Source organism: Aulonocara sp. 'chitande type north' Nkhata Bay, linkage group LG17, assembly GCF_057382095.1.
Source record: "Aulonocara sp. 'chitande type north' Nkhata Bay isolate Kocher_YH1m ecotype deep benthic linkage group LG17, A_spYH_male_GT1.1, whole genome shotgun sequence".
NCBI lineage: Eukaryota > Metazoa > Chordata > Actinopteri > Cichliformes > Cichlidae > Aulonocara > Aulonocara sp. 'chitande type north' Nkhata Bay.
The window spans coordinates 25,533,425-25,561,054 of NC_141360.1; the positions used below are offsets into that span (position 1 = coordinate 25,533,425).

The following is a 27,630-nucleotide window of genomic DNA, read 5'->3' on the forward strand; positions in this document are numbered from 1 at the left end:
GTTCAGCTAATAAAGATAATATTAACCCACCTTCCTGAAATTTTCTGAGAACCTGGATAAAATGTTGCATTTCTAACATTAGACTTCTGCTGTGCTTGTTTTCCACCCCTAATGTTGATTTTTAAGTATGACGTGAAGCGTCTGCAGCAGAAGTAACTTTCTTAAGGTGCACCACAATCTTTAATGTCTGATCCTTATAAATATTTCACTCTCCAGAGAACATTGCTCTGAGCTTTTTCCAGATCAGAAGTCTTTCCGTGCCTCTGTGTCAAGGTTTAGCAGCACTTGGAAGATTTTGTTGTTGAACGGTTTATTCTCCATGATACAATATTTTTGTCCAGCCATGAAAACAAAGCGTGAATGTGCTGAATTCTGATTACTTGCTGAGAGGAACAGTTGGTGGAATGATGATTCATCCATTCTGTTGGGGTTTCTCCTTGTACGTCTGAGCTGGACCAACCATCTGTCCACACTGCCTGCCACGCCAGAGGCCCTTTCAGATTTTCTTAGCATGACATCACATTGCATGCCTGAACTGACAAACCTACACTGGACTTTTTTAAGAGGGTCTAAAGAGGATGTGACTCCCACTGCTGCAAAAGTGATTGACGTGGTAAAAGTGTAAAACAAAACATGGCTGTATCTTCCTCTCATTGTTTGGCTGACACACAATAAACAATAAGATTACCACACTGCATTATGTAGGTTTTATACCAAAGCAGTGGAGTTTATTTATGTCCCGAGCCTCCACAGAGGCACGCTGGGCCCCTTAATAGTATTTATTACAGATAATGACCAATGTAGGAAGACTTTTATTGACTTAATATAGCGTTATCTAAGCAAAAAAGAAAGGTTTCTGATGCTAGTGATGAAATGGAGCCCCAATCAAGAAAATGAAAAGGATGATAATGCATTTTGCATGAAGAACGCTTCATAAAGAGTTCCTAAGCAGATGCCACCATTAGCACACCTCATCCTCCAGCAGTCTGCCACGACCTCTTGATGCAATGCAGCATATCTTGCTGACTAACTCAGGTGAGAGTGGTGGAGGTGGGCAGCTGTCAGCTGCATCTCTTACATGCACCGTGGCGCTCCGAAGCTTGTCCTCACTTATTAAGCCTTGGTTGCCTGGTAACAGAAAAATTATCATGATTTTCCCGGCATGATTTTTTAAATGGTAATTTATTCAGTAATGTGTTCTTAGATTTACCTTAGTTTGAAGTGCTTTGTGTAATTATATGTAGAGTATATTGCTGTATACTGTGTTATGTCTCTATATTAGAAAACTATTAAAAATGTCTGAGACCAGGTTTAAAAAAAGGGGGACTAAAGTGTTGCTGGCATTTTAAAAATGAGCTACAACTGTATATGGGTTTATGATAGACATATATAGTTAAACTTTTTTTTTTATTCCAAGGCTTTTTAAAATATAAATATTTGTATAATTTTGTGTTTTTGACATTCCTAGCTAGACTCCATCTTATTTTGTTAACATTTATATTTTTAAATGTTAATTTTAGGTTATTTATTACAACTGAGTTGCGAATTTGATTGGGAATGGCTGTCTGTCTCTATGTTAGCCCTGCGACAGACTGGTGACCTGTCCAGGGTGAACCCCACCTCTTGCCCTATGGCAGCCGGGATAGTCTCCACCCCACTGTGATGCTGAAATAGACAAGTGGGAGAAGATGAATGGATAAATGGATGAATGGCATTACAATTGAAATCACATTGTACCTTGTTCTAATTTTAACATTGCAGTAATCGATTACTTTGTAATTTCCTCCCAGTTTGCTATTTTACACTGTTTCTGGACAACACTTGTAGCTGTAATGTTAGTTTTGATAGATAAGTGCTATAAACTTGATTTCACACACACACGCACATATATATATATATATATATATATATATATATATATATATATATATATATATATATATATATATATGTGTGTGTGTGTGTGTGTGTGTGTGTGTGTGTGTGTGTGTGTGTGTGTTTCATTCTTCCTTGTTTCTTTTATGTAGTAATAATAATAATTATAATGAATTTCAAGGTAAGATAATTTCTGGATTTTGATCATAAGTATAATATAAATTTGCATTTCCAAGTTCTAACTGCACTTTTTCTTATTTTCCATATCATTATGATGAATAATGATAATACATGACATCACATTTACATAGGCCTTGTCATTATCATGTGTCGATACAATTGATCATCATGAGCAAAGTAAGGGGGCCTACTGACGTGATACTATACTGCCCCTCAGTGGCCAAAAGTCGGCACTACTTCACAGGCCAAGACAGCATTTTGCATCTTGCATAATTACAAGCTGTTTTATGTAAGAGTGTTGTGACGCATTTCTTTTTCGGGATAATAAAGAGTATAACATTTCCTATTCCACTACAACTGCTAATGATTACTACCGCTAATATTATTATTAACAATATTCAGATGTACACGTTTACTTTTATGAAACCTTTCAGGAAACAAGGCAATTGGAACAGCTTTCTGAAATATAGGAGGTTAAGTAGGTAAAAAGAAAATGTAGTGTAATGAACATATAAAGTGACAAATAAAAACTAGTCTTCACAAGTTCACTGTCTTTTGTTTGTAGGTTGGGCAAATTTAAGAGCAAATTCAGAAAATGAGAATTCATATCATGTTAACTACGAGCTACACTTCTTATTGCACTAGACCACACATGCACACACACTGACAAGGAAGCGAGTGCCACTCGATCATGCCGGACTTCATGTGCACATCCGGGTTCTTTTAGTATAAACAAGCCAGTGCACTCTTGCAACTGATGAGGACTCTTTTTTATTGTTAAAGCTCCACATTTTTACCCCAATAAGTCTTTAAAGTCTGTGCGTGTAACCTCTGTAACTCATATTTGTATTTATTTTATTTTTTTCATTAACCTGTTATAAAACATGAAGTATACAAATAGAAACACTCGAGTATGGTTAAGATTTCCGAGTCTGCTTTACTCTTAAGATTATTATTAGCCAAACTTAATTGACCCGCTGACGTGCTATGTCCGTTCAGTCCGCCATAAGAGGTCATAATTCATCAGTAACGCCAAGCGGGTAAGTTATCTGTGCATGCTGGCATGCAGAAAGCACGCTGGAAAAACGTGACCACGCCGCGAAACGCACAAAGCGATTCGGACCTATCAGAAGGCTCGGAACTACGCACATTGGCAGTGGGCGGAGTCTCGGCTGTAGGTGCGGTGAAGAGGTTGAGCAGCTATTCGTGGACGTTGTAAAGGAAAATCTTTTGAGGTCGCAGCTCAAAATATCAGCTCAACAGTGAGGCAGACGGGTTATACGGAATCGAGAAGCGGTTATAACAGCTAAGTATTGATCTAGCTAACAGTAGGACGACGAATTTTACAATATTTCTGTTAGAAATTGTATTTTACATAACCAGCTTCCCTGGTATTCGCGGCACGGAACAGCCGGTCTTGCCACGGTGTCTTGTGGGTTTAGATTACAAGCCAGTTAAGTACTCTGTTATTGCGTTTGACTTAATTAATATCTGTAGAAAGCAGGCCCGCCCAGGAGTGTTAGCATATATTTATACGTTAATTTTTTCATCATTCAGAAAAACAAGTTATACAACGAGCCGCTCTACTTCTCCGCAGCACACCGGGTCCTAAAGCCCGCCGCGTTAGTTGTCATATTGCCGGAGCGCGCGCGTTGCCTCGAGCCCAAATGGTTCAGCAGCCAGCGGTTTCTACATTTTTCGACACTATGGAAAAAGCTCTGTTAGAGCAAGGATAATTATAAAAGTTGGACTGCGTTATTGAACCCCAAAAGGATTTCTTTTTCAAACCAATTTTTATTCAAGGTGATATTTTTTCTTCCTAAAAGAAACTGTGAGTGAGTAGTTGGGATAAAAGTCGAGTGAGCACCAAAAGACTGTTGACCTCTTTCAAAAAGGAAGAAAAGGACTCGTCCAGTTGAGTAATGGTCATTAATACGATCCACTGGTTCAGGAAGGGCTTGCGGCTCCACGACAACCCGTCGCTCAAGGAATCTCTGCTGGGAGCGGATACGGTCCGCTGCGTCTACATCCTCGACCCCTGGTTTGCGGGCTCTTCCAACGTTGGCATCAACAGGTGGAGGTGAGGGAAGCGTGAATTTAACCACGCGCTACCACACATGTAGCACAACAGGATGCATTAACAACAGCACAAGATAAAAACGGTTGCAAACGGCACATTTGTATCCATTTACATAACATATAGCATATATTGTTGTTTTGTGTATCTTTGTGACGGTTTCATATCTCTTTCTGGCTGTTGTGTTTCCTAATGGCTGTAATAACATAGCAACAGGATATGCAGTACTTTGCAAAAGTCTTATATTTAGCTTCCAAGGAGCTAGATTATTTGTAATATTTTAAGTGGTCTTGTGAAATGTTCTCCATGCTTGCTGAAGATCTTTCAACATTTTTCTTGAGACTTTAGCTGCTTTTTCACCTATATTGAGTCCAGTCTTTGTACCTGACCAGGTCCCTAACTAAAGGGATGAACAAATGTTGTCTACAAATCACATACAACATGGCAACAAACCAGTTTTAAATTGTATTGTTTGTCATTTTGTTACTAGCAGGCTGTCACAAAAACACATAATTTGCTCTCATTTCTTTATTTGAATATTTAACAAATGCCTAAAATATAGTAAGATAACAGTTTGACAGGCATAAAAACCTATTCTTGTGCCAACAAGGTGATCCCCGAAGAGGTATTAACTGAAAATGTGTGGTATCTTGACATGGTGTGCATTGTGTCCTTAAAAATTTTGAGGAAATAGGACAAGCTCAGGACAAAAGAAGTTGTTTCAGGCCTAAAAAAAATAGTAGATAAACAGTATCTGAAAGTCACGTTCTTAAGGAACATGAAAAAAATCCAGCAAAGACATGACACATTTGATCCATCTACTCTTAACTGATGTCTTATCAGAAATGACCTCAGTCATTTGGCTGTCAAAAAGCCACTCTTAATAAGGAGAGGAAGCAGGGACAAAAGGCTGAGGTTTACCAAATTACACAAGAATTGAATTAAAAAGTAGTGGCAACAGGTCTGATGGAGTGATAAATCCAAATTTGAAATTTTTTCACACCATCATTGAAATGTACAGAGGTCAGGAGAGAGGTACAACCGTAAGTGTATACATCCATATGGAAAACATGTTTGAGATTCTCATGTGAGCTAGGCTGTGTTTCAGACAGTGGTGTTGGAGATCTTGTCAAAATTGATGGAATTATGAACCCAGAAAAATACAATCAAAATCTTTTTGGGAGAACTGTAAAAACCCCGATTACTTAAAGTAAGAGGAACAAGACTTTCTGCCAAAATCACAAAGTATGTAAGGAATAGCATGGCAAAGCATTGCCCAACTGGTTTTTATCTTGCATTTGAGGTCAAAGCTGTTACATTGTTTGAGATGTTGATTGCCAAGTTTTGTTTGTTTTTGCAAACAAAGAAAGCCTGGGTGTTTTCTAAATGAACCAAACAAAAAGAGGCCATGGAGCTGCTGCACCTGAATTTTGACCTACATATACGAGGTATAGCAAAGTACAGCAAATTATGACATAAACTGTATATAAGGTCACTAACATATATTTGCACTCACTTACTTCATCTCATGTATTGTTCACTAAACTATAATCTTCACTAAGTTATCACTTTGAAGCAAAACATCAAAACCAGGAGAAACGTCAATTATATCAGTTAGATCAGGCATAATGAATACTGACTACACACATAAATTATAACATTACGTTGTCCTTCAAAAGGTGACTAAGATCTCAGATGGGTAAACAGTATTTTCACCTCCCTGGTAAACTCTAATTATTCTTAAATGACTTTCAGCTGATGATATAATGTTAAACTGTTGTTTATAAAGTGGTTTATTGCACATCAGCAGATCTCAAACACTTTCATATTCAGTTTCTTTGACTCATTTCAGCACAAACCACATATACTAACTGGTTTGTGTTACATGGTTGTAGCATTGTGAATTACATTCGGATCAGTAAATATTTCCTCTGTAAAGATTAGACACATGAATGTACGGATCTCAGACAGAGCTGTAAATGCTAAATTGCTTTGAGCCGTTTCCACACGTGCACTGCATCTATGAACTTTGGTAGGACGCAAGTATTTGACCTAGTTGGTTTATTCGATATTTACCCAACCAGCTCCCTAATACAGGGTCAGTGTGATGCCAGATTATGATGGTGTAAGAATTAAGCATTGGGTGTGAAGAGAGAGGGAATTCAGCCTATGCAAAGACTCTGGAGATGCATTTGTGTGTATACCTCCTATGTGATGAAGTTGTTTGTAGGTTAAATGTCTGCTGGTTGAGAAGCTGTTGTGAACAGGAAGGCTGTGACAGCAGAGTTCACCACAAAGAGGAAGAAGTGAGAAAATAAAAAACATCAAAGTTTAAAACATTGTTTTCTCACTTCACAAATGTGTAACAAAAAATGGCTGCCTCACAGAATTTTCACTGCTTTTAACACTTCACTACAGTGAAGTTCTTTGTATATTATAGCTTCTGTTCTCTCACATTACTGCCTGTTTCACATCTTGACACTCACCTCAAATATCATAAACGTGGATCTGCAAGCTACCAAGATACTCTCAATAATCTGGCGCATTTACTTCTAGCAAGTGGGGGTCATGTATCCTCCCTTCTGTATCTTCTGTCCAGGCAGCTCTATTGCCTAAACCACACTGAATATTATCAGTTGTGTGAATGCATCTTAGCACACTATTTCCTGCTGTGTTCCACATGTGGGAAAGGATCTTAAGCATCTTCATATTCTCTTGAGGTTTGCCGTTTTTAGTCTGAACTGTTCAGACTAAACTTTAGATGCTAAAAATGCACTTTAGATGGCTGTTTTATTTTTGCATATTTCTTGGCTTTTCTTAAAATGACATAAGACTATATAGTGTCTACTTTTGACCCTATAGTCCCACATTTCTAAAGATTTTATGATGAAGAATTTTATGTAACTGACATTTCATGACCTCCAGACTGTCAGCATGTGTCTCCGATTGTTTCACAACCAAGATAGTAGCAGGCTGCTTGTGTCTAGTGACACAAAGAAGTATATAAAGCTTTACAGGGTCATGTGTTGGAGATAAGTGCGTGGACCGTTGACTTTAATGGTCTGATACCCAATGGCTGACAGTTTTCTGGAAAATTCCCTAGTAAAAACAAACAGTTGGGATCCTTTTTACTTATATGTTCAGTAGAACTCAGCTTCCTGCTTCTGTATAGAAAATGCAGCATCTCACTTGGCAGTTTTTATGGTCTACAGGCAGGTGCTGGATGAATGAAAGTACCCCTGAGGTTTAAAGTACAGTAGGGGTCTCCCTTTGTGTTTTATGTTTCTGTTCCCGTCGTGAGCTTTGGTTTGCGTTGCAGTCCCATGCCGTCTCTTAAAGAGAAGGGGAGCATAAAAGTCGGGCCAGTTATGAGCATCCATGTTGTTATGCTTCTGCAGTTATGTAACAGCAGCCTGGGCTGACACAGAGCCCACGCAGTTCACTCAGCATGCCCTGATTCATTCCTTTTATTTAATTTTTTTATGCACAAATCAGACATGTAACATGGTGTAAGACCAGAATCTCTTATTTGTAGTCCAAAAACTCACCTGGTGAAAATAGAGCTTGGGTGAAATATATTAATTATTCTCCCAGTACAAATAAAGCATAAAGGAAATGCCTAGTTCAGATTTGTTGACCCATGTTTCCAAAAAGCTAATAACTTATTTGACTGAATTTGCTGAATTCAAAGATGGCATATACTGCTTTGTTTCAATCGTGTCACTGTACTGCTGTGCTTCTGGTTTTTATATCTCAGTAAACTTTACTCAAAGTTAAACCAAGCAAAGGTCCAAAATATGAGGGCGCTGTAAAAATCTCCCTGTAGCCTGCAGCTGCTATAACTGGCACCTGTTTCTGCACATTTTTTTTTTATCATTTGAATTGCCTGCTAAAGAGCGAGCACTCCCTTTTCTTGAGATGTAGGCGGTGATCCTCAGTGATTAAGGTAGGCAATGCCAGATGACATAATCATTATAACTTTCCCTCCTTTCCACCAGCGACAGGCATAGCATAAGTAGGTCAGTGTGTTAGGAAGAAAAAAAACCTATCCATTTCTCTCTTCCTTTTGACCTACTTCTGCACGCCTGCTTCTGCAAAAGACCCAACTCTGGTGTGGCACACTGCTTTGAACACTAATCCCAACAAAGCTGCATCCATCTGATATCCATTTTCAGATCTGTTTAAGCTAGTTGAAATTCTCATGCTGGGTGGCCCATGATTATGAAGGTTCATTTGGTTGAAATTCTTGTGGAGTTGTTTGAAAAATAGGACAGATGTAGGAGTGAAAATAATGAAAAACAGGTATGAATGGATTTCGTTTAACACCGAATCCAGCACAGCTCTGTCTCTGTTTGAATACCATAGATGAACATAGCTTAAGGACTCTGAGTAGTCTGAGTCTAGCTTTGCAGAATCAAACTGTCTTCACAGGTCAGGAGAGCAAAGCAGCTGGCATAGGAAATGACCTTGGACTGGCAGGAATAATCTGGTTCAAGATGTAGGAAGTCTGTTAGCTGTGCTGTAGCTCACACTCAACAAAGACACCACTATTGTAGCTAGTCTTAAACAACAATTCACTCTTATCATTAATGAAGTTTCAGTTGCTTTGTGTCACACTGATATGATATTATCATTTCTCAAAGCACTGTTAAAGCTTGAATAAAAACTTGCGAAAGCGATGTATTTCCTGTGTCAAATTGTTATCAACATATAATGACATTATCCACGATTTGTCTCGGCAGAGTTTCTGACCTTGCCAGAGTGAATCATTTGCTTGGTGCTACGAGGAGTGCGGTGTACAGAGAGGCCTTAATCTAAAAAAAAAAAGAAAAAAGTTAATGTTCCCATGAATACATGAAATTGCCGATCTCCTGGCTCTAGGCTTACTTTCCTGTTTCAGCCAGTACCCACAAAGTTGACCCCCCATGTCATATATAATACATAAAGAATAAAAAAAAAATACGTTTAGGAAAACAAATTTTGGAGTTTCAGAAGAACCGTAATACACAGACAAATGAATAGATTTAACAATTAATAAATACCATCCATCCATTTATTTCTGGCCGCCTATCCAGTAGTCTTAGCGGAGATACCCAGAGTTCCCTGTAAGTTAATACCTGTATTTCTGTTTACTGTTAGTTTGGGGACATTTGTTTACATATTTTTCGGCTTTGATCCTATGTTGCGGTTATGCAGTTAAAATGTCTTCCTTATTTACCATAAAACCTTAAAACCCACACCCCTTGTGTTCTTTACATGACAATAGATTAGGTCAGGTGCCTGGCTGAATAATATTTGCAAAGTATTTAAGCTTTAATAATAATGAAAACTACATAAAGTTCACTAGAAGCCCTTACCTGGCTGTCTTATCAGTAAAAGACATAATTAGACCGGAATGATACAGGAAGCATCCACCTACAAATTTTGTTACCTATAGCAACAGAACGGGAAGCACCACATTACTGCCGCTTTGTGTTTACATGTGTGTGTACCTGTGGGTGTGTGTTCTGATGCTTACAGTTGGTATTTTTTTATTTTGGAGAACATATAAAAACAGAAGCAAATTATACTATAGTTCAGTTATTGCACTGTTGTTAAACCAATAAAATGTTAATGCTGGTTCATACTTCCACCAGTTAGGTCAGCACATTGTATTTAAATGATGGCTGACGTTGCATACAGAGATGATTAAACTCATGGATGAGGGTTGGTCAACTCATGCACCGTCTGCATGATTCAGCCTTGAGTGTGTGTTCAGCCTTGGCTCTTTTTTTTTTTTTTAATTAAGGGACACTTGATATGAAGAGATATTGTGCTTTAGCTAAACAGTCCTGTTTTACCCCACAGTTTGTCCCACACTGGTGTACATTTGCTAATCTTACATGTCTTGTTTTTGTTACTTAAAGAAATAACATTTTACATTTTATCAACGTGGGCTATGTAGAGCAAGGACAGTAAATTTGAACTTGGAAAAACAAGAACGTAATAATAATCTGCTATGACAATAGTGGAATAAGTCTTGTCAAACTTTGTTCATGCAAAGTGGAGGTGAAATTATGTGGGGGACCAAAAACTGCCAAAATCAAAAATTAGTAAAGAAATGCCTTAATAGGAAAAAAAAAACTGATATGCCATTAAATTGATATAAATAATATTCTGAAATAATAGGATTCTAGATATATATTGGCATTAATCTATTTGTACAAATATGTAATTTCCCCATTATAACTATTTATTAGTTTTATTCCTTCTGAGAGACAAAGGTCCAAACATAATTTAATTAAGGAATAGCTCAATAAATGATTGAATAAACGCATTTAAAACTGAATAACTGATATAAAAAAAAATCTAGTTTAAAAGTCAGATGAAAAATGTCAGTTATAGCATATATTTATGTATTTTTGGTGTTGAAGGGATATTTTTAGAGTTTGCATGACAGGATATGTACATGCAACAAGCAAATACATCACACATCAACTTCAGTTAATTTACACATTTTTTTATATGTAGGCAGATAAGAAAAGATAAGTTTTTCCTTAGTGTGCAAATCAGATTAAAGTTGAGTAGAGCTTAAAGGTCTTTTATTACATAGGATATATCTTCAATAAAGTGCAATAAAAATAGATAATTTCATGTAATTTGGTCATTGACTTCAAATCTTCAGTATATAAGATGTTTGGTATGTCTTAGTCAATTGGTAATTTAGAAAAAAAGATTTTGAAGGAGTGGTCTCATTTAATTCAGCTGTATAAAAATGTCAAAGAGCAAAGTGAATGGAAACTTCTACTCTTTTAAGGGCATTTTACCTTTTGCCTGTATAAGCCAAAATCAATAGTTGTACTCCCTAATCAAACTCCTTCATCATGCAGTGACTGATATTGTAGCATCTTTATGAACATTGACACAGATTTCCTTGTCATCTGCAGGTTCTTATTGCAGAGTCTTGAGGACTTGGACTCCAGCCTCCGTAAGCTCAACTCTCGTCTGTTTGTGATCCGAGGCCAACCCACTGATGTCTTTCCCAGACTTTTCAAGGTGAAACTTGAATCTGATTTAAGCTGCACAACCAACAGTGCCTCAAACATTTTGTGTGAATCCTAAACATTCTACGATTTACTCCTTTTTTCCAGGAGTGGAAAATTACTCGTCTGTCATATGAATACGACTCTGAGCCCTTTGGGAAAGAGCGAGATGCAGCTATTAAGAAGCTGGCCTCTGAGGCTGGAGTTGAGGTGACAGTTCGCACCTCCCACACACTCTATGAACTGGACAAGTAAGTTATTATCACACCTTACCACAACAAACAGTGCTGTCATATTGTTCTTTGTCCTGAGCAAGTTTTTTTTATGAATCTGTTTCTGATCTTTGCATCTGCAGGATCATAGAGTTAAATGGGGGTCAGTCTCCCCTCACCTACAAGCGGTTCCAGACTCTCATCAGTCGTATGGACCCTGTGGAGGTGCCTGCGGAGTCCATCACTGCTGAGATAATGGGGAAATGCACTACCCCTCTGTCTGAAGATCATGATGAGAAGTTTGGGGTCCCCTCCCTGGAGGAACTCGGTAAGGTCTAAGTTATGTAATGAAATGTAATTGTAATAAGTAATTTTCATTTGTGGAAAAAAGCAGCACTACTAGTAGCCGTCTAAAGCTGAGTTTCCACCAGAGATTGTTAGACCCAGCAGCTGTTACTGTATTTACATACAGTCTGTGCAGCAAACATAAACTGCATGTAAATGATGGACGTAATTGCAGGTGTGTCTTAAATTGGATCAGATTCACTCTTACTCACCACCAAGATGGACGCATGCATTAGGGACAATTCCAAGTTGGAGGCTTTATACCAGACCTCACTAATTAATAATTCATATAGTAACATGTCCATCTTTTATATACAGATTATGATGCCAAGGGTAGAATAGGAGTCCTGTGTCAGACTTTACACATAGCTGCTGATTTGAGGAAAGAGTTGTCAGATATTAATCTAACTGTAGTAAGAAAATATGACTGAGCAGATGTTATCTGCTCAAATCAACATTAGTAGTGAGTTATTAGATTTACCTGGGTTTTCTGTAGCTTTTTAAACTTATTTCTAGTAGTAGTGAATAACTTTTTCATTCTGTTTTTATGTCTAAAATTAGTTAGGGGTAATATCTTCCTTAGCAGTTCATGTTTAAAAATGTCTTAAAAACACAAAAATATATTTTCTCAGCAGTTATAAAGAAAACTAGTGAAACTTCTGGGGCTTGAGCATAATCTGCATTTAAACACATAACATGGACATGCCCTATTTTTGGCCTTCATATATGGATTCATATATTACTTGTTGTATTTCTTCATAAAAAAACACAGGATACTGTCCTGTTGCATTACTGATTACTCTTGCCTTTTTTGTTGTTTCTTTTGTATTTTTTTTGTTCATTTATCTATAAAAATTTAATAAACAGAATTATAAAAAAAATAAAACAAAAAATGATCAAGGACAGGAATAAAAAGCCCTCTTTAAATAAATCTACCTACACATGTAGTTAACCCTCTTGTTGTGTTGGTTTGCCCTCTTCTGGTCATAATGAAGATTACTAAAATGGTATAAACTGCACATATTCTTTTCAGGGAATTAAAAATATATGAAAAATGATAATATGTGAGTTTTAATTTGACCCCTGCAGGTTTTGATATTGAAGGCCTGTCCTCAGCTGTGTGGCCAGGAGGAGAGACTGAAGCTCTCACACGACTTGAGAGGCACTTGGAGAGGAAGGTCAGGCAAATCGAGCAGAGAATTTTTGTTAAATCATTTTTTATTTTAGTACAATCCCACTGCTCTGTCATTTAAAATGAGTTTCGCTGTGATACAAGTCTCAGGTTTTCATGTGATTGTTCCTATCAGGCATGGGTGGCAAACTTTGAACGTCCTAGAATGAACGCCAACTCACTGCTTGCCAGCCCCACAGGCCTCAGCCCCTACCTGCGCTTCGGCTGCCTCTCCTGCCGTCTCTTCTACTTTAAGCTTACTGACCTCTACAGGAAGGTAAGTGTGTAGGAATATACTTAATTAATTACACTTAAAAAATTGGGTTTCTAATTATCTTTGAAGTCTTTAAATAAGGATATGAAGGATATGTTCCACAAGAACCCAACCTGATGTGTAAATCAGATTCAAAACTGTGAACAAAGTCATCCTCTTGACAACCAGAATTACAGTTGTCATATGACAATGGTCGTCCTGGTCAGAATTTACATCATGTTGCAGGATTAAAAGCAGACTGGGTGAGAAACCTTCAGGTAGGGCAGATGCAATCAACCATGAATGTCTTTTATTTCCTCTAGATCAGGGGTCACCATTTCATTTTCCCAAGGGGCCACATGAGAAACTACAATTGTAGTGGAGGGTTACACCAACAAACTGCACTTGGTTCTGCTCAATATTAATTTGATCTCTTTATAAGCTTATTAGTGCAGCCCCTCCCACAAAAGTCCCATTTTCTCATGTGTCCCATTGTGAAAATTATTTGCCATCAATCCTGTTGACAAAGCGCTCTATTTACATATTCTTGGCCCAGCTCAGCTAAACTGTTAGCAACTTTTGACTTTTAGGGTGGATTAAAGCACACCGCTGTGCTTTATGGAAAAGGTGATAAGGATTTGTAACACAAGAAAAACAATCGATAGTCATAATATCTTAACCATCTTGTTTGATCTTTCTGAAAATGGATGGCCTGAATTAAAATGAAAATGAAAATGTGATTAATCTCCCAACCTTGTTAGGAGAGTAAAACATTGTTTGAACTGAAGTGTGAACAGAAGACGCTGTAATTAAGGTAATTTTTCTTTCACGCTCAGGGGGAGAAGGTTTCCAGCATATCTTCTCCTTGTATTAATAGGAACTTTTTTTTACTGACAAAATGATTAATATATTGAAATAATTTTCTCATAAAACAGCTGTTGAAAAAGAAAATTAACCAGGTCATCATACATCTTGGTGAATGTAGTAATTAAAACCAGTATGCATATCAGAGTCAAGTGCAGATTTTTGATGCTGTGGTGGATTATCCATCTGTCAATCAATCCATTGTCTGCAGTTTATCAGGGTTTGGGTGACAGGGACAGCAGTCTGAAGCAGAGCAATCAGACTTCCCTCACCGTGCCCACCTCCTCCAGCTCATTGGGGGGAGACACAGAGTTGTACTTGGCTAGCTGCGAGATATAATCTCTCCAGTGAGTCCTGGGACTGCCCTGGAAACAATAGCGCTACTCCAAGTCCCCATTCTTGGTGTAATATTTAAGTGTAAACTATTACTGTATTTATTTATTTATTTTCGATTAAATATAAGAAAAAAGATGAAGGATTTTTGTCCCTTTTTACATGTTTCATTTTTAGACACTTTACCTCACAGGGAGGAATCGAAAACACTGACTCAGATCTGAGTGCAAGAGACAGGGATTTACTATATGGTTGCAGTGGGGCTGACTGAAGGCCGTGGCTGGTATTAGCAGGCTGCGATTTGGCTGATTGTTGAGTAAGTTAAGTGGTGCTGCACTGAGCTGGAATCTTTTTAGGCATGCTGGTGAGTTTGGTATGCGTATCACCAGGCTGAGAGCATCATTGGTGGAAAGCTTTTGGGGGTACAGTCTGATGGCAGAACAGGAGATGACCGAGTGGCAAGGCCAGACACCCACACACACACCAATTGTCTACAAAATGGGGCCCATAACAGATATGAGTAATGGAAAAAACCCAACACAAGGAGTGAGTCATGGAAGGTACACCCAGTACTGTGACATCAGATATATTTGCAGGGGTGATTTAATGCTCTGGCTGTTTATTTTGCCATGTAATGATTCACAGTTTATTCTGTAATGAGGTGAATTAACCAGTACTGCCTCCCTCTTGAATTTTTTCGTTGTATGTTTGGACTCAAGTGCTTATATGTAAATGAGCTAAAGTAATATAGTGGTTTAGTCTTTATCTTTTATCACATTACCTACTACTACCACTACTACTACTACTACTACTACTTCTACTACTAGTACTACTTACTGCATTTCGTTGCCCTGTACCTGTGCATGTGCAATGACAATAAAGTTGTCATTGCACATTATAATAATAATAATTTTCCTTTAAAAAAAACAAAAAAAAACCCTCCTGCGTAATATACAGCTGGTGTAGTCAAATCTCTGACCGCCTCAGACAGTAACGTGTCTTTCTCCTACTTGACAAGGTGAAGAAGAACAGCTCCCCTCCTCTCTCGCTCTACGGTCAGCTGCTTTGGCGTGAGTTCTTTTACACAGCGGCCACCAACAACCCCTGCTTCGACAAGATGGAGAGTAACCCCATCTGCGTTCAGATACCCTGGGACCGCAACCCCGAAGCGCTGGCCAAGTGGGCAGAAGGCCGCACCGGCTTCCCCTGGATTGATGCCATCATGACCCAGCTGAGGCAGGAAGGCTGGATCCACCACCTGGCTAGGCATGCTGTGGCCTGTTTCCTGACAAGAGGAGACCTGTGGATTAGCTGGGAGGAGGGAATGAAGGTAGACAGTGTCCTACTATTGTTCTGATGAGAGTAATGCTAGTATCTGGTTTCTATTTAATTCATACCAAACACCACTTGGGGAGTTTAAAAATAGAATATAAGTTTACTTGCTTGCATCCAAAATTAGTTTTTTGCTTTTAGAAGCTACTGTTTATAGTGAGTAATGGACTACTTAATACATTTATGCGTTTTTTTTTTTTTCTTCATGAACATTTAACAAACGAAAGCCCTGAAAAGCCCAAATGGTTCTTCACTGAGGAGCTGAAAACAGACTGTATGTACAAGGAGGCTATAGCTTCCTCGTCTAATAATCTAAAATTATGCACAAACGTCTGAGACTTGTATTCTTCTTCTGGTTGCAAATACAAGACTGAACCCTACCCTATGGGGGTATTTTTGAAAGTGATACCATCTACTGAATATCTCAGATGAGTTTGAGTATTGGTGCCCTAGACCTGTAGGTCAAGGTCAGAGGTCAAGTTTTCTAAAAATGTGTGTACACAAAAAGATATCAACTAGAAATTTATACCATAAGTGCCAATATTGTTGTGTTAGTAAAAAATACTGGCACCTATTTAATAGTATTTTATTTTATTTACATAATGAGTGCCGCTCCTTTCAAGACACAGTGGCATTTTTAAATTAATAGCCATTATTATTATTCCCAGTAAATATTAAATATTCTAAGCACCTTGTGGCAATAAATAGCTGATCAGCATAATCAGCTGCTTCTTTAGTAAGTCACTAATCCTCAGCATTAACTGTAATGGAACTGTAATGAACTGCAGCCCGTTAGTCTCTGCTCTGCTCTAGCAGCACAGCAACCAGAAAACAGAGCAGGAGACAGATTATCGTCTCCAGCTGCAGTCCAAATGCGGCATGAAATCCTCTCTGTCGGAGCAGCTAATTGACATCAGGGAACTGTATATATTTAATCAGAAATTTACCCACAGTCATTTTTTTGTCATACTCAAACACTTGACTCATTTGTTGTTAACCATCTCAGCAGGACCAAATATTGCTTCCCAGTCGATCTGAGATGTTTTTGATTGTGTGTTCAGGTGTTTGAGGAGCTGCTGCTGGATGCAGACTGGAGTGTGAATGCAGGCAGCTGGATGTGGCTCTCCTGCAGCTCTTTCTTCCAGCAGTTCTTCCACTGCTACTGCCCTGTGGGTTTCGGCCGCCGCACAGACCCCAATGGAGATTACATACGGTAGGGTTGCATCTGTCAAAACATCTGTACTTGAAAATTTTTGCAAGAGCAGTAAAAATTTACAATGCAGGAGTAAATCTAAGGCTTTTATCATGTAAAATTAAATCCATAAAAAATTTTTTAGTGAAAATTCTTGTGACACACATTATCTCACTTAGTAAACAGACACAACCAAGCAATAAAATGTGTGCCTACTCAAAAATAAGGTATCAGAGGAGTCTGTGTTTGAGAGATTTCCATCTAACATTTGGGTGGTTAATTCCACCATAGCAGTTGACGCTTTTCCTGGAAATTAATTATCCCACTCACATGCCAACTAAACCTCTTCATCTCTCCGCTCAGCCGCTACCTGCCCATTCTGAGGGGATTTCCAGCCAAGTATATTTATGATCCCTGGAACGCTCCAGAGGTTGTGCAGAAGGCAGCCAAATGTATTATTGGAGTACATTATCCAAAGCCTATGGTGCACCATGCAGAGGCCAGCCGTCTCAACATCGAGCGAATGAAACAGATCTACCAGCAGCTCTCCTGTTACAGAGGCCTCGGTAAGGATGCAGATACAGCATTATTAAAATTAAAATGAAGAAAGATCAACTGATGGATCACAAGCAGTGATTTGCAGTTAGATTTTTTCAGAACAAGTCTTTCCTTGTTTTTAATATTTTTCAACACAACTGAAACTGCTACTTTGGTGTCATTTGCAATCCTTTGGTCCATGTCACACACTCTGCTCCATCAGCTTTCCAATAACAGACTGAACCCCACAAATATCTCTGAAGTGGAGGTATTAGGCTTTTCCTTGCTTTCTGTCATGTATACACTTCTACAGTGATGGATGCTCATATTAAAAGCTCAACGAGGCTGGGATGTGTAAATAATCCCAGTAATGCCACATCTTGACATCTCTATGGTGTCACTGAGAGTGGATATCTTTCATAAGTCCCACCCACTTCTGTTCAAAGCTTTTAATTTGGATGGGCAGCACCAAAGCGCAATAAGAACTATTAGACATTGTTAATCATACAAAGCTGCTCTCCTAGACCTAAGATTAAAATTATAAAGCTGGAAATGAAAATACCTGATTCACTTAAAAATAAATAAATAAATGCCTTATTTTGGACTGTAGTCAGTGATTTTAAAATGTCTCAAAAGTAGTAATGAAAAAAAACTCAAAGTCAGCATAAATATCTACAAATGAGGTATTTAAACCATATACATTTTCAGTGTTTTAATTTGGTGTTTTTAATATTATTGTTTGTGTATGTTTTGGACTAACTCTGTAACTCTCTGTGTCTTCAGGTCTTTTGGCTACAGTTCCATCTGGCTCTAATGGCAACGGAAATGGAAATGGAAACGCTGAGGCATCCTCAGATTCGATGCGATTCTCTGAGACTTCACGTGATGCTGCAGCTCCATCTAGTAAGTGGCACAGAGACCCACTCCTCCTCTGACACTTCAAACTTGTGGATGTTTCATGACTTCCTGTGTAGCCTCTGGCAGTGAACTCTTTGAAGAAGACCTGTTTGTTCTTTTATTTATTTCTCAGCCTATCAGATGCCAGTTCACTCCCAGGGAGACTGGCAAAGTGGTGTCATGATGTACGTGCAGGGGGATCCGCAAACCAGCGTCGGCATGCACCAACATGGTGGGGACTAACTACCCGTGCACCTTCACTTGATTATCCACTTGATGCTTATCATTTTCCTGTTTGTGCCGCTTTTACTGGTGCTATAACTGGACTGTATCACTGATTATCTCAGTTTCCAGGGTTGTTTTTTTATTGTAGACTCTACATTTTTATGAGTCTAAACAACAAGACAGTTAGTTTTAGTTGCAGCTGACCATCACCCATCTGTCATTCTAAGAAAAATAATCTGCTCACCCTGCAGGATATTTTCCTTCAATAACAGGCGTGCTGATTAGCTGGGAAGCTTTGGCTCTTTGCTACCCAGAGAAAAGCCATTGAACATGACTGTGCTAAATTTCACACACCATTAAGAAGAGAGCAGTGGTCCCTTTAAGTCTAAATTTAGTAGAAAAGTAAAAGGACTTCCTCCTGACACAACCAGCTGATTTAAACTCCAAACTTTGTTGTTATGAGGTGGCGATGCTTATCACTGCCCCTACACCTTCATAACACGTGGAAGTACATTTGTTTGTGTTGATTTGTTGTCAGGTCTACATGGAGTGGATGGACATGCAGTGAGTGTTGTTAGGTTAACTGGTGATTGTAAATTGCCCTTAGGTTTGAATGTGAGTTGCTGGGATAGAGTCAGTCTATTAGTGGAAGACAATGGATGGATATTTGAACATATAGCAGGTGTTTGCACAATGGTTTTATAGTGTAGTGGTTTGATCTCAGGAGGAGACACAAGTGCCTCTGGGGCATCCAGCATTAAAGAATGCAGCATACCCACCGTGGTGACCCCTGGTAAATAAAGTAAATAAGGGAGCACCTGAAAGCAGCTTTTTTTTTTAAAAAAAAAAGGATTCCAGTTGATTGGACAATATGAAACCGGTCCCCAAGTGGAACGAGTTTTGCGTACTTTATGTGCTTCATGCATTAACTGCATCCTTTCATGCATCTTCTTCAGTGTTTCGCTGCTAATCCTTGAATCTTAATTGAAGTTCCAGGTTACGCTGCCAGTACCAGTATGATGTGTTACACTCAAGGCACGCAGCAGAATCCTGGTCCTGTAATTCAAAAAGGTGCGAGTGAAACATTTCACTGATTGATGATGATTTCTTTTATTAATCTTTCTTAACTGGTTGAAAAACTTAAGTCCCAGTCCTGTGTTTGACCATCACTGCACGCCACCCCTAATAGAGTGTTTTCTTTTTAAGCCATGTTTTTGTATTTAGTCGAAATTTATAGTTTCATGGTTTATTGAAATGTGCTCTTATGTTTTTTTAGGGCCTGAACACCACCCCACCACTCAGACCAGTGGCAAACGACACAGTGAGGACTCTGGGAATAGCAAAAGTTCCAAAGTCCAGAGACAGAGCATCCACTAAAGAGGTCAGTTGCAGTCTCACACATTATTATTATTATATAAAACACATACAAGATGTACTTTAGTGAGCAGCATTCAGAGAGGTGGGTCAGAAATAGGAATTTTATTCCTTGTTTTTAATAATACGGTGAAACGTACTGACTGTCAGTCCTTGTTTTCACTGCTTCTGCCAGTAGAAACCATCTGAACAAGGCAGGCATGAGCCAAACCTTTTCAGTGTTTTTATCAGCCGTTCCTGCCTTTATAATCCACAATATCCACACAATGAGATACACAAATTTTAAGTCAGTAATTAATAGCAGTTTACTAACCACTGTTAAGAGGAACTCTGAAGTGATGTAATTGCCAGCCAGAGGTTTAAATGCAGCACCACCTCATGTTGCTTTCATTTCCTTGTAGTCATGTTTCAGCCTCTTTATTTTATGTTTTGCTTTGCTGTGGATTTAACTGAAACAGCTGCTACCATTGTGATTGTGAGTTCAGATGAGAGGAAGATAGTTGAGTGTTTGTTGACATGGCTGATTTTTTTTTTTATCAGTGTTTATGTTCTTTAAATGCCGGATTCCCAGTGTTCCGTTCATTCGTCGATCAAACAGCAGACACACATCTGGACCAGTAACAGTACACCTGCTTCACTCAGAGTTCCTGTAATGCAGTAAATATTTGTATGGTCTCAAAGCACCTAATTTCAGCAGATTACCCTCACTCACCTCAGGTCATGTGACAGGAAAAGTTGTAGGTCAGATTCTCAATGTTTTGTTTTCCTTAACATGTAATGTTGGAATGTTTTTCAGTGCGCTGAAAAAGTCAGCACTGAAGGAGTTAAATGTATTTTCAGAAATGTCTGAACATGCCACTTATTGTTCTTTCTTCTGTTGCAGGTGTTTCAATCATATCGAGAACACAGCCAAAACTAAACGGACGCTAAAATAGACTCAAATATTTTTTACAGCACTACAATGCACGAACACACCTTCAGGACGGGCATCCCCACCTGTCACAAAACATGTTTCTCAACTTAATCGGACTGAATATTATTACAGTGTGGGCCAGCCAGTGATGTTACACTGTGCTCCTGTTTGGGTTAATAATGCTGAGACTAAAGTCTTTGTGTATATAATGAATTTGCTAAAAGCAGCTCACATACAACGTGTACATATTTGGATATTGTATGTGTGTTTTCTCTCTTTGTGTAGCCATAGACCCGTTGATATATTTTTGATATGAGAATTCATTGTGGATTGATCGTTCTTTTGGGGAAATTTTCAATAAAAAGAAATGCATTTTTAGACCTTCCATTAAAAACTTAAATGGTCAGAAATGTCTGCTAATGCACCCGAGTTTTTAAAGTTTTTCCACATTGAGCCCATCGAGTGTAAATGTCAGCAAAAATCCTTTCTGTGTTTCAGTACTAGTGGACTCGTTTTATTCCTTCAAACTTCTATATGACACAAACCATCATGTTATTGCCCTCGTCTGTGTTTATTGAGAAAAGGTGAGAGGACTACAGAGCCTGCATATTCCTGGTGTGCCACCCCACCACCCATATACTCTCTAATAAATGTACCACTGGAGAGAAATGCTTCACTTGCTTCTTGTTCCTTCTCAATGTGCTTGTTTAATTAAAACAGCTTCAAATATACAAATAGTTTCAGTCTTTTCTTTGTAACTCAAAAGTCAGAGTTCAATCTTTGAGAAAAATTTGCAGTTTCCAAATGTAATCAGCCCTTTCTAGATTTGTAGGTTTTCATTCAAGTTGATACACATTACAATGGTACCTTCAAAAGCAACGCAATTGGCTGGATGACCTATTGTAGTGTCTAAGAATAATTTTAGAGATCTTAATATATTCCACCGGCTTTAGTGTGATGCCTTTAGTTATCAAACCTGAGGCTCAGTCATTAAACAAGTTAAATAACTATTTGCGGCGAAGCAGAAGATGAAAAACAGGCACAACATTTCAGTCTCGACCACGTAGAGCAATTAAAGTAGCATTATTCAGTACAGACACTGGAAAAATCCCCCTGCCACTTCATAGACCTGTACACAAAGCAACCCGGTAATAGAGCTGTTTTACATTATTATATTAAAGTTTTTCAAACCATTTATTATGCAGACTCAGCACAGTGCATAGTTGTTATAAGAGGAGGTTGGGGATCCATAATTGATAAAGAGTATTAAGACATGTTGGCTGCTGTTGGGTTTTTGGGGGGTTTTGTTTGTTTGTTTGGTGTACCCAATAAAGTGGCCAGTGAGTGTACTTTGTCAATGTTCTCACTACAGGTACAGTATTAGATTTATATGTGGCTTTATTTGGTAGCCAGTAAAAGTCTGACCTACTGAACCCGCGGCCCAGACACTGCATAGGGCATAAGTGTAGTCTCACAGCAGGAGAGGTGAATACACTGGACTACCACTTTCTCTACACTCACACTGGTGCATATCAGTGCAACCACTGTGGACTTTGTATTAGTGAGCTGGCAGGTTAAAGACCATCTGATGTTGGCTTCAATGTCCATCTAATGCTGTTTTAATCTTGGAGGTAATTTATCCAAATATCACAAGGTGGACCACATCCTGACCACTCCCCTTACAGCCACAACGAAAATGCTTGATTTTCCAAACAAGCATACAACCTTTTATCCTCACTTCCATGTCCCACCCTCCCTTTCTTTTTCCACTGGTTGTCAAATGGTACCAGCGGTATCTGGTAGGCCTGCATGCCACGGCCTGTGCTTCACTATCAATGAACAATTAAAGAAAAAAAGAAGTCTTCGCCTTCCCTCAAAAGAGCAAAAAAACCAAAAAAATCACCAAAATAGTAAAAACACTTTTTAAATAATTTATTTTCTCATGCATAAAATGGTTTTGTTTGGCCAGAGAAAAATGAATGGTCTTCTGTTAAGGCAAAGAATCTGTCACCATACTTAACTACTACACCACCTATCACACATATCCTCCAAAGGAGACACACCTGTGATATCTATTTCAAAATCCTACATCGCCTTGTTCTCAAGTTATTGCATTCACAAGATTTTCAGAAAATTTGACCTCTAACCTTGAGGCCACTGAATAGACTTTATAGATACATCTGTGGTATCGATTTGAAGCTCCTACTTGGCCTCATTCTTGAGTTATTACATTCACAAACTTGCATCAGCCTTTTACAGCTGAGGATTAAAAACCGTACAGACTCTGTGCTGCAGTTAAAGTCTTCTCTCAGAGAAGAAAAGCAGCTGTTTCACACACACAACAGGCACTTCCCAAACTGGAAACTTTTACAGATAGTGTCATATTTCCTGAACAGTCTTCAGCCTTTTGTGGGATTTTAATTTGCCTGGCTTTTCTTATTTTCCTTGCACAAAGCTGAAGCAGTAAACCACATTTCATAACAAGGTGCGCACCGACACTCAATCCTCAGCAGATTTCAGAGGAGCCACAGGGTTGAAGAGTGGCCTCTGCTACCTGAGCTGCAGCTTGCCATAACTCGCCTCAAAGTCCTTCTTTGTTCCCACAATAACGGCCAGGCTGCCGGAGCGAATGTCGTATCCGTAGGAGGCTAGTTTCTGGATACGATACAGCACGATCTGCGTGGTGAGCTCGAGTACATTTGGAGATTCCTTCACCTGATCCATCGTCACTCCCGCATCCATCAGCCCCTGAAACCGCCCCAATAAGGTGGGCAAGGAGTAGTACAAGACGGCAGGGCAGCGGATCACTACTTGCTTAAGTTCGTCTTTAGAGCAGCAGAGAGCCGCTTCGATGTAGTCCATCGCCCGTTGCATGTCCTCAGGCTTCAGCTCTGCAATGGAGGCTCTGAGGCTGGAGACCAGGCTGAGGAGCTCCTCCGTGGTGAACCCCTCCTCCCTCAGGAAGCCCAGACTGTCCCTCCAAGCCTCAGCTGGTCGCAGCAGAATGTAAGGGTTCTGGCTGAGAAGCTTCTGCAGCCAGACACGTAGGTTCCTCTCCTCTCCACCCAGGTCGAGGTAGATCTCCCTCAGCGTGTGGATGACCTCCTGGTTGCGCTCCACAGGCTGACTGAAGCTCTGCGGGGCACTGGCCATCAGCTTGCTGATGATCCTCTTGCTAAGGCGAAGGTTCTGGAGGTACAGGATGTTGGCCCGCTGGTTACCGTGGTGAGTAAGTGTAAAAAAGGAGGCTGGGAACTTTTCAATGATGTTCATCAACTGACGTTTGCTGGGACAAACAGACAACCAGAGGTCTCGCTGCGTGGCGACGTCCTCTGGGCGACACAGGATAGCCTCAGGGTGAGTTTCCAGGATGTGGGCGATAGCCGTTGTGTCTGCACCCATGTCTCTCAGCAGGTCAGCGGTCTCAGAGACATACGCAGAGCACTCAGACAGAACCCAGCCTCTGAACTTGCGGACCTTTCGAATGTCCACTGAAAGCTCATAAAGGGAGTCCACTGTGCGCTGGTTTTCCACTCTTTTGCTGGGAGAGGTATCAGTGGAGGTGGAGGCTGAAGAAGGTAGGAGCAGCTTCACCCTCTGTGAGCAGGTGTACAGGGTGGCAGAGGTGATGCGAAGCATTGCTAAAGAGTGTAGTGGATCTGTGCAGAACAAATGAGAAAAAGCACAAAAAATTAAAATTTTTACACACCGAGATGAAAGATGTGCTCCATGATGCATTACAGAGGATTTGCAGCGTTCGTGTCATGTACCACTTATGACTGCCCGTCACAAGATTCATACTGTCAGCTGCCAATCAGGTGATTTTCCTCATTCAGTTAACTCACTTGCTCTGAAAATACTGAAAAATAACAGCAACAACTTTCTTGAGCCTATGCTGACTTTTTCATCACAAATATTACATTGAGAATCACCAGACACTGCACAAAAGGATATTATAGTAAAATTTTGTGATATGCTGAGTCGTCGGCTTTATCACATTTAATCAACTGCAGATAACAAAAGTTAAACTATATCCAATCAGTCTGATACTGGTCTGTCATCAGTGTGATATCAGTCTGCACTTGAATGCAGTCAAGTTGGCAATAACATGCAGTCTGTTTCTGGACACCGAAACTGAGACATGGTCAAAAATCTGTTGCTGTCCACAATGACAGAAACAGACAGACACATTCAGCAGTTGTTGGTCCTGTGTATCCCTGTATCGCAACAATATCGCCATACAAAATATGCACCTTACCATTAATGATGACTATGAAGACCAGCAAATATTTATAGTTAGGAGGCTCAACTTGGACACTTTTTGTTATTTTTAATATTCAGAAAACGCCAAAAACAAAAACAAAACAAATGAAAAAAACCACTCAAACAACTCATAACTTCACCACGTGTCTCACCTTGTGACCTTATGGGGACAGAACTGATTTTACATGAAAATAATTACTTAAAAACCACTGAAATACATTGTAACACATTAAAAATCCCAAACAAACAACATTTAATTTAAAACATATAAATCCACCTTTGTGTATTTATGCTGCACGACACTGAAACCATTGCATAAAGTTGCATAAACCCAACAGGGCACGGTGTTGTCCCGACTGCTGCCGCGCACACGTGATGCTGCGTGTTGCGTTATGTATTAAACAGCATGGACTGCAGACGGATCACAGCCTGCCACGACTGCACACGGACACAAAGCGCCGGCAGACCTAAATACAGATGCTACAGAGCCCGTTGGAGCGGCTTTTTACATAAAAGCGAAGAAAAAGACGAGTTAATTTACCCGTTTGTGAGTCTGTAGCCGCAGAACCCCGCTCGTCACACCCACTGCTCTGCTTTCATAACATCACAGCAGCCGTTGGGCGGAGTCACAGGGCTTGGCGCATGGGAGACACGTGACTGCCTGCAGCCTATAGCAAGAGTGGAAATGTACTACAGCTGTTTTTCCTTCTTCTGACTAGTCGTATTTCAAACTCACAATACAGGATAAAACAAAAAAGATAAGCTGAAATTTTTTTTTACAGAAACTAAAACAGAAAACTACGGAAGCTTGTTTGGAGATTAAAAAAAATTGTGTAACTATCAAAACATTTCATATTTTTATCTAATAAATAAAAAATAGTTAAAGTTATTTATTAGTTATTTTATCAAAAATGTGAGTTACGAAGTCAAAAATGTAACAGTGACTCGATTTTTTTTTATATCTATCTATCTATCTATCTATCTATCTATCTATCTATATATATATATATATATATATATATATATATATATATACATGTGTGTGTGTGTGTGTGTGTGTGTGTGTGTGTGTGTGTGTGTGTGTGTGTATACATTAAATGGGAATCTGCAGACCCAGGCTGTACATTCACTGCCATGATAGGTGTGTGTGTGTGTACCTTTGTTATACACACGCTTAGATAAAGTGGAGCTGTATATCCTTATAACCTAACTATTAAGCTGGCAAAAAACAAAAAAGTCAGCCATAAGTCTGTAATCATTTTGTTAGGGTTAGGGTGATCTGCACATTTATACCAAGAATATATATGTTCTTCCGTTTTGTTATAATTTCTGAATCTGTTAATCTGATTCCATACAGTATTACCTCAACAGAGGTCTGTGAATCTTACAAGAGGCTCATTTAACTGTACTGCATTATTTTAACCACAAGAGGTCACTGTGAATCCAGGGTAGACAGGTAAAGGTTTAATAATAATAATAATAATAATAATAATAATAATAATAATAATAATAATAATAACTAGAAAGTGCATTTTCTGAAGAAACTGCAGTGTGAATGCTTGAATCTGAATGTATGCACTGAAATGAATTAATTGCTGAATTTTGAGTTAAAAATATTGAATGAGATTTTAAAAAAAACAAAAAAAACCCGAATTTAACCTGAAAACAAAGGTGCTGAACTGCTAAAAGCTGAAGGTTACACAGAAGAAGGAGTTGGAAAAAAACTGAAAATGTTTTAAATGTAAATTAGAAAACCCTAAGAAATGAGAAAAGAACATTTAGAGTCAGAAAACATCTGAATGAATATCAAAAGGTCATATTCTTTGAATCACTGAATGACTCAAATGTGATCCCTCCACTTTGATCCACACAGTTTAAAAAGTTTAAATGCCTGAGCTTTGAAAGACACGGTGTTGGAAAGAGAACAATAATGGCGACAATTTGAGGGTAAAATGATGGCTGTAACACTGTGGACACAGCAGCAGTTGAAAGAGAAGTGCTTAAGATGAATCTTGGCACAGTGGCAGGCAGAGCTCGTTAAGCAGGTAGGTGTGAGCCTGGTTGCTATAGTGACTGCACCCAATGGCTCCATACACACGTACACAGACATGCACCTCACTTTTGCTGCTTAAAATGAACAGAAAAGTCAGGCCCAAACAAATTCTTCCCAAATGAAAAGTACATGTCGTATTGACAAAATTCTTTCACCGTGAGCGACAGCCATGTCTAGTCTACCTAATTCTCAGTTTTCATGCCTGTGGAGTTTATTATATGGACGTGGTGACAGTGTAAAGACACCATGCTCTTCTGATTTTCAAACGAACCTTCTGAGCCATTTTAACATTAGAGTCTATGGAAGAGTTGGAGGGAGGAGGCTGTGCATTGGTGACATTTATGAAAGAACCATAACACCTAGTACAATAGTAAACACATTGGATGAAAGAGGACAGCCATGGCTACGTTTTGAGGGTAAAATCATACCTGTAGAGCAAACGCGGTGGACACAGCAGCAGTTTTAAAAAAGATTTTAAGATTAATTTTTTTGCTCCTCTCACTCTAGCAGTT

The 27,630-nt window shown here is 39.1% G+C and overlaps 2 protein-coding genes across 3 annotated transcripts; one reads left to right on the forward strand and one right to left on the reverse strand.

The window, feature by feature from the left end:
• The first annotated feature begins 3,221 nt into the window (after positions 1–3,221).
• Positions 3,222–21,543, forward strand: LOC147310167 (cryptochrome-1-like). Of its 2 annotated transcripts, XM_086270154.1 has the most exons (14): positions 3,222–4,135; positions 11,059–11,167; positions 11,263–11,405; positions 11,510–11,694; positions 12,801–12,889; positions 13,019–13,159; positions 15,351–15,662; positions 16,726–16,877; positions 17,220–17,422; positions 18,177–18,296; positions 18,424–18,522; positions 19,506–19,586; positions 19,792–19,896; positions 20,773–21,543. In XM_086270154.1, exons 1-13 carry the CDS (start codon positions 3,978–3,980, stop codon positions 19,890–19,892), a joined length of 1,893 nt encoding a protein of 630 aa, XP_086126280.1. In that variant the 5' UTR covers positions 3,222–3,977; the 3' UTR covers positions 19,893–19,896; positions 20,773–21,543. The 2 variants fall into 2 exon arrangements, with proteins under 2 accessions (XP_086126280.1, XP_086126281.1); XM_086270155.1 differs by lacking the exon at positions 19,506–19,586.
• Positions 21,315–25,700, reverse strand: LOC147310168 (transcription termination factor 2, mitochondrial-like). Its single transcript, XM_086270156.1, has 2 exons — positions 25,607–25,700; positions 21,315–24,461 (listed from the first exon to the last, which is right to left on the reverse strand). The coding sequence occupies exon 2, from the start codon at positions 24,439–24,441 to the stop codon at positions 23,353–23,355; it is 1,089 nt and encodes a 362-aa protein (XP_086126282.1). The 5' UTR covers positions 24,442–24,461; positions 25,607–25,700; the 3' UTR covers positions 21,315–23,352.
• Positions 25,701–27,630: the final 1,930 nt, after the last annotated feature.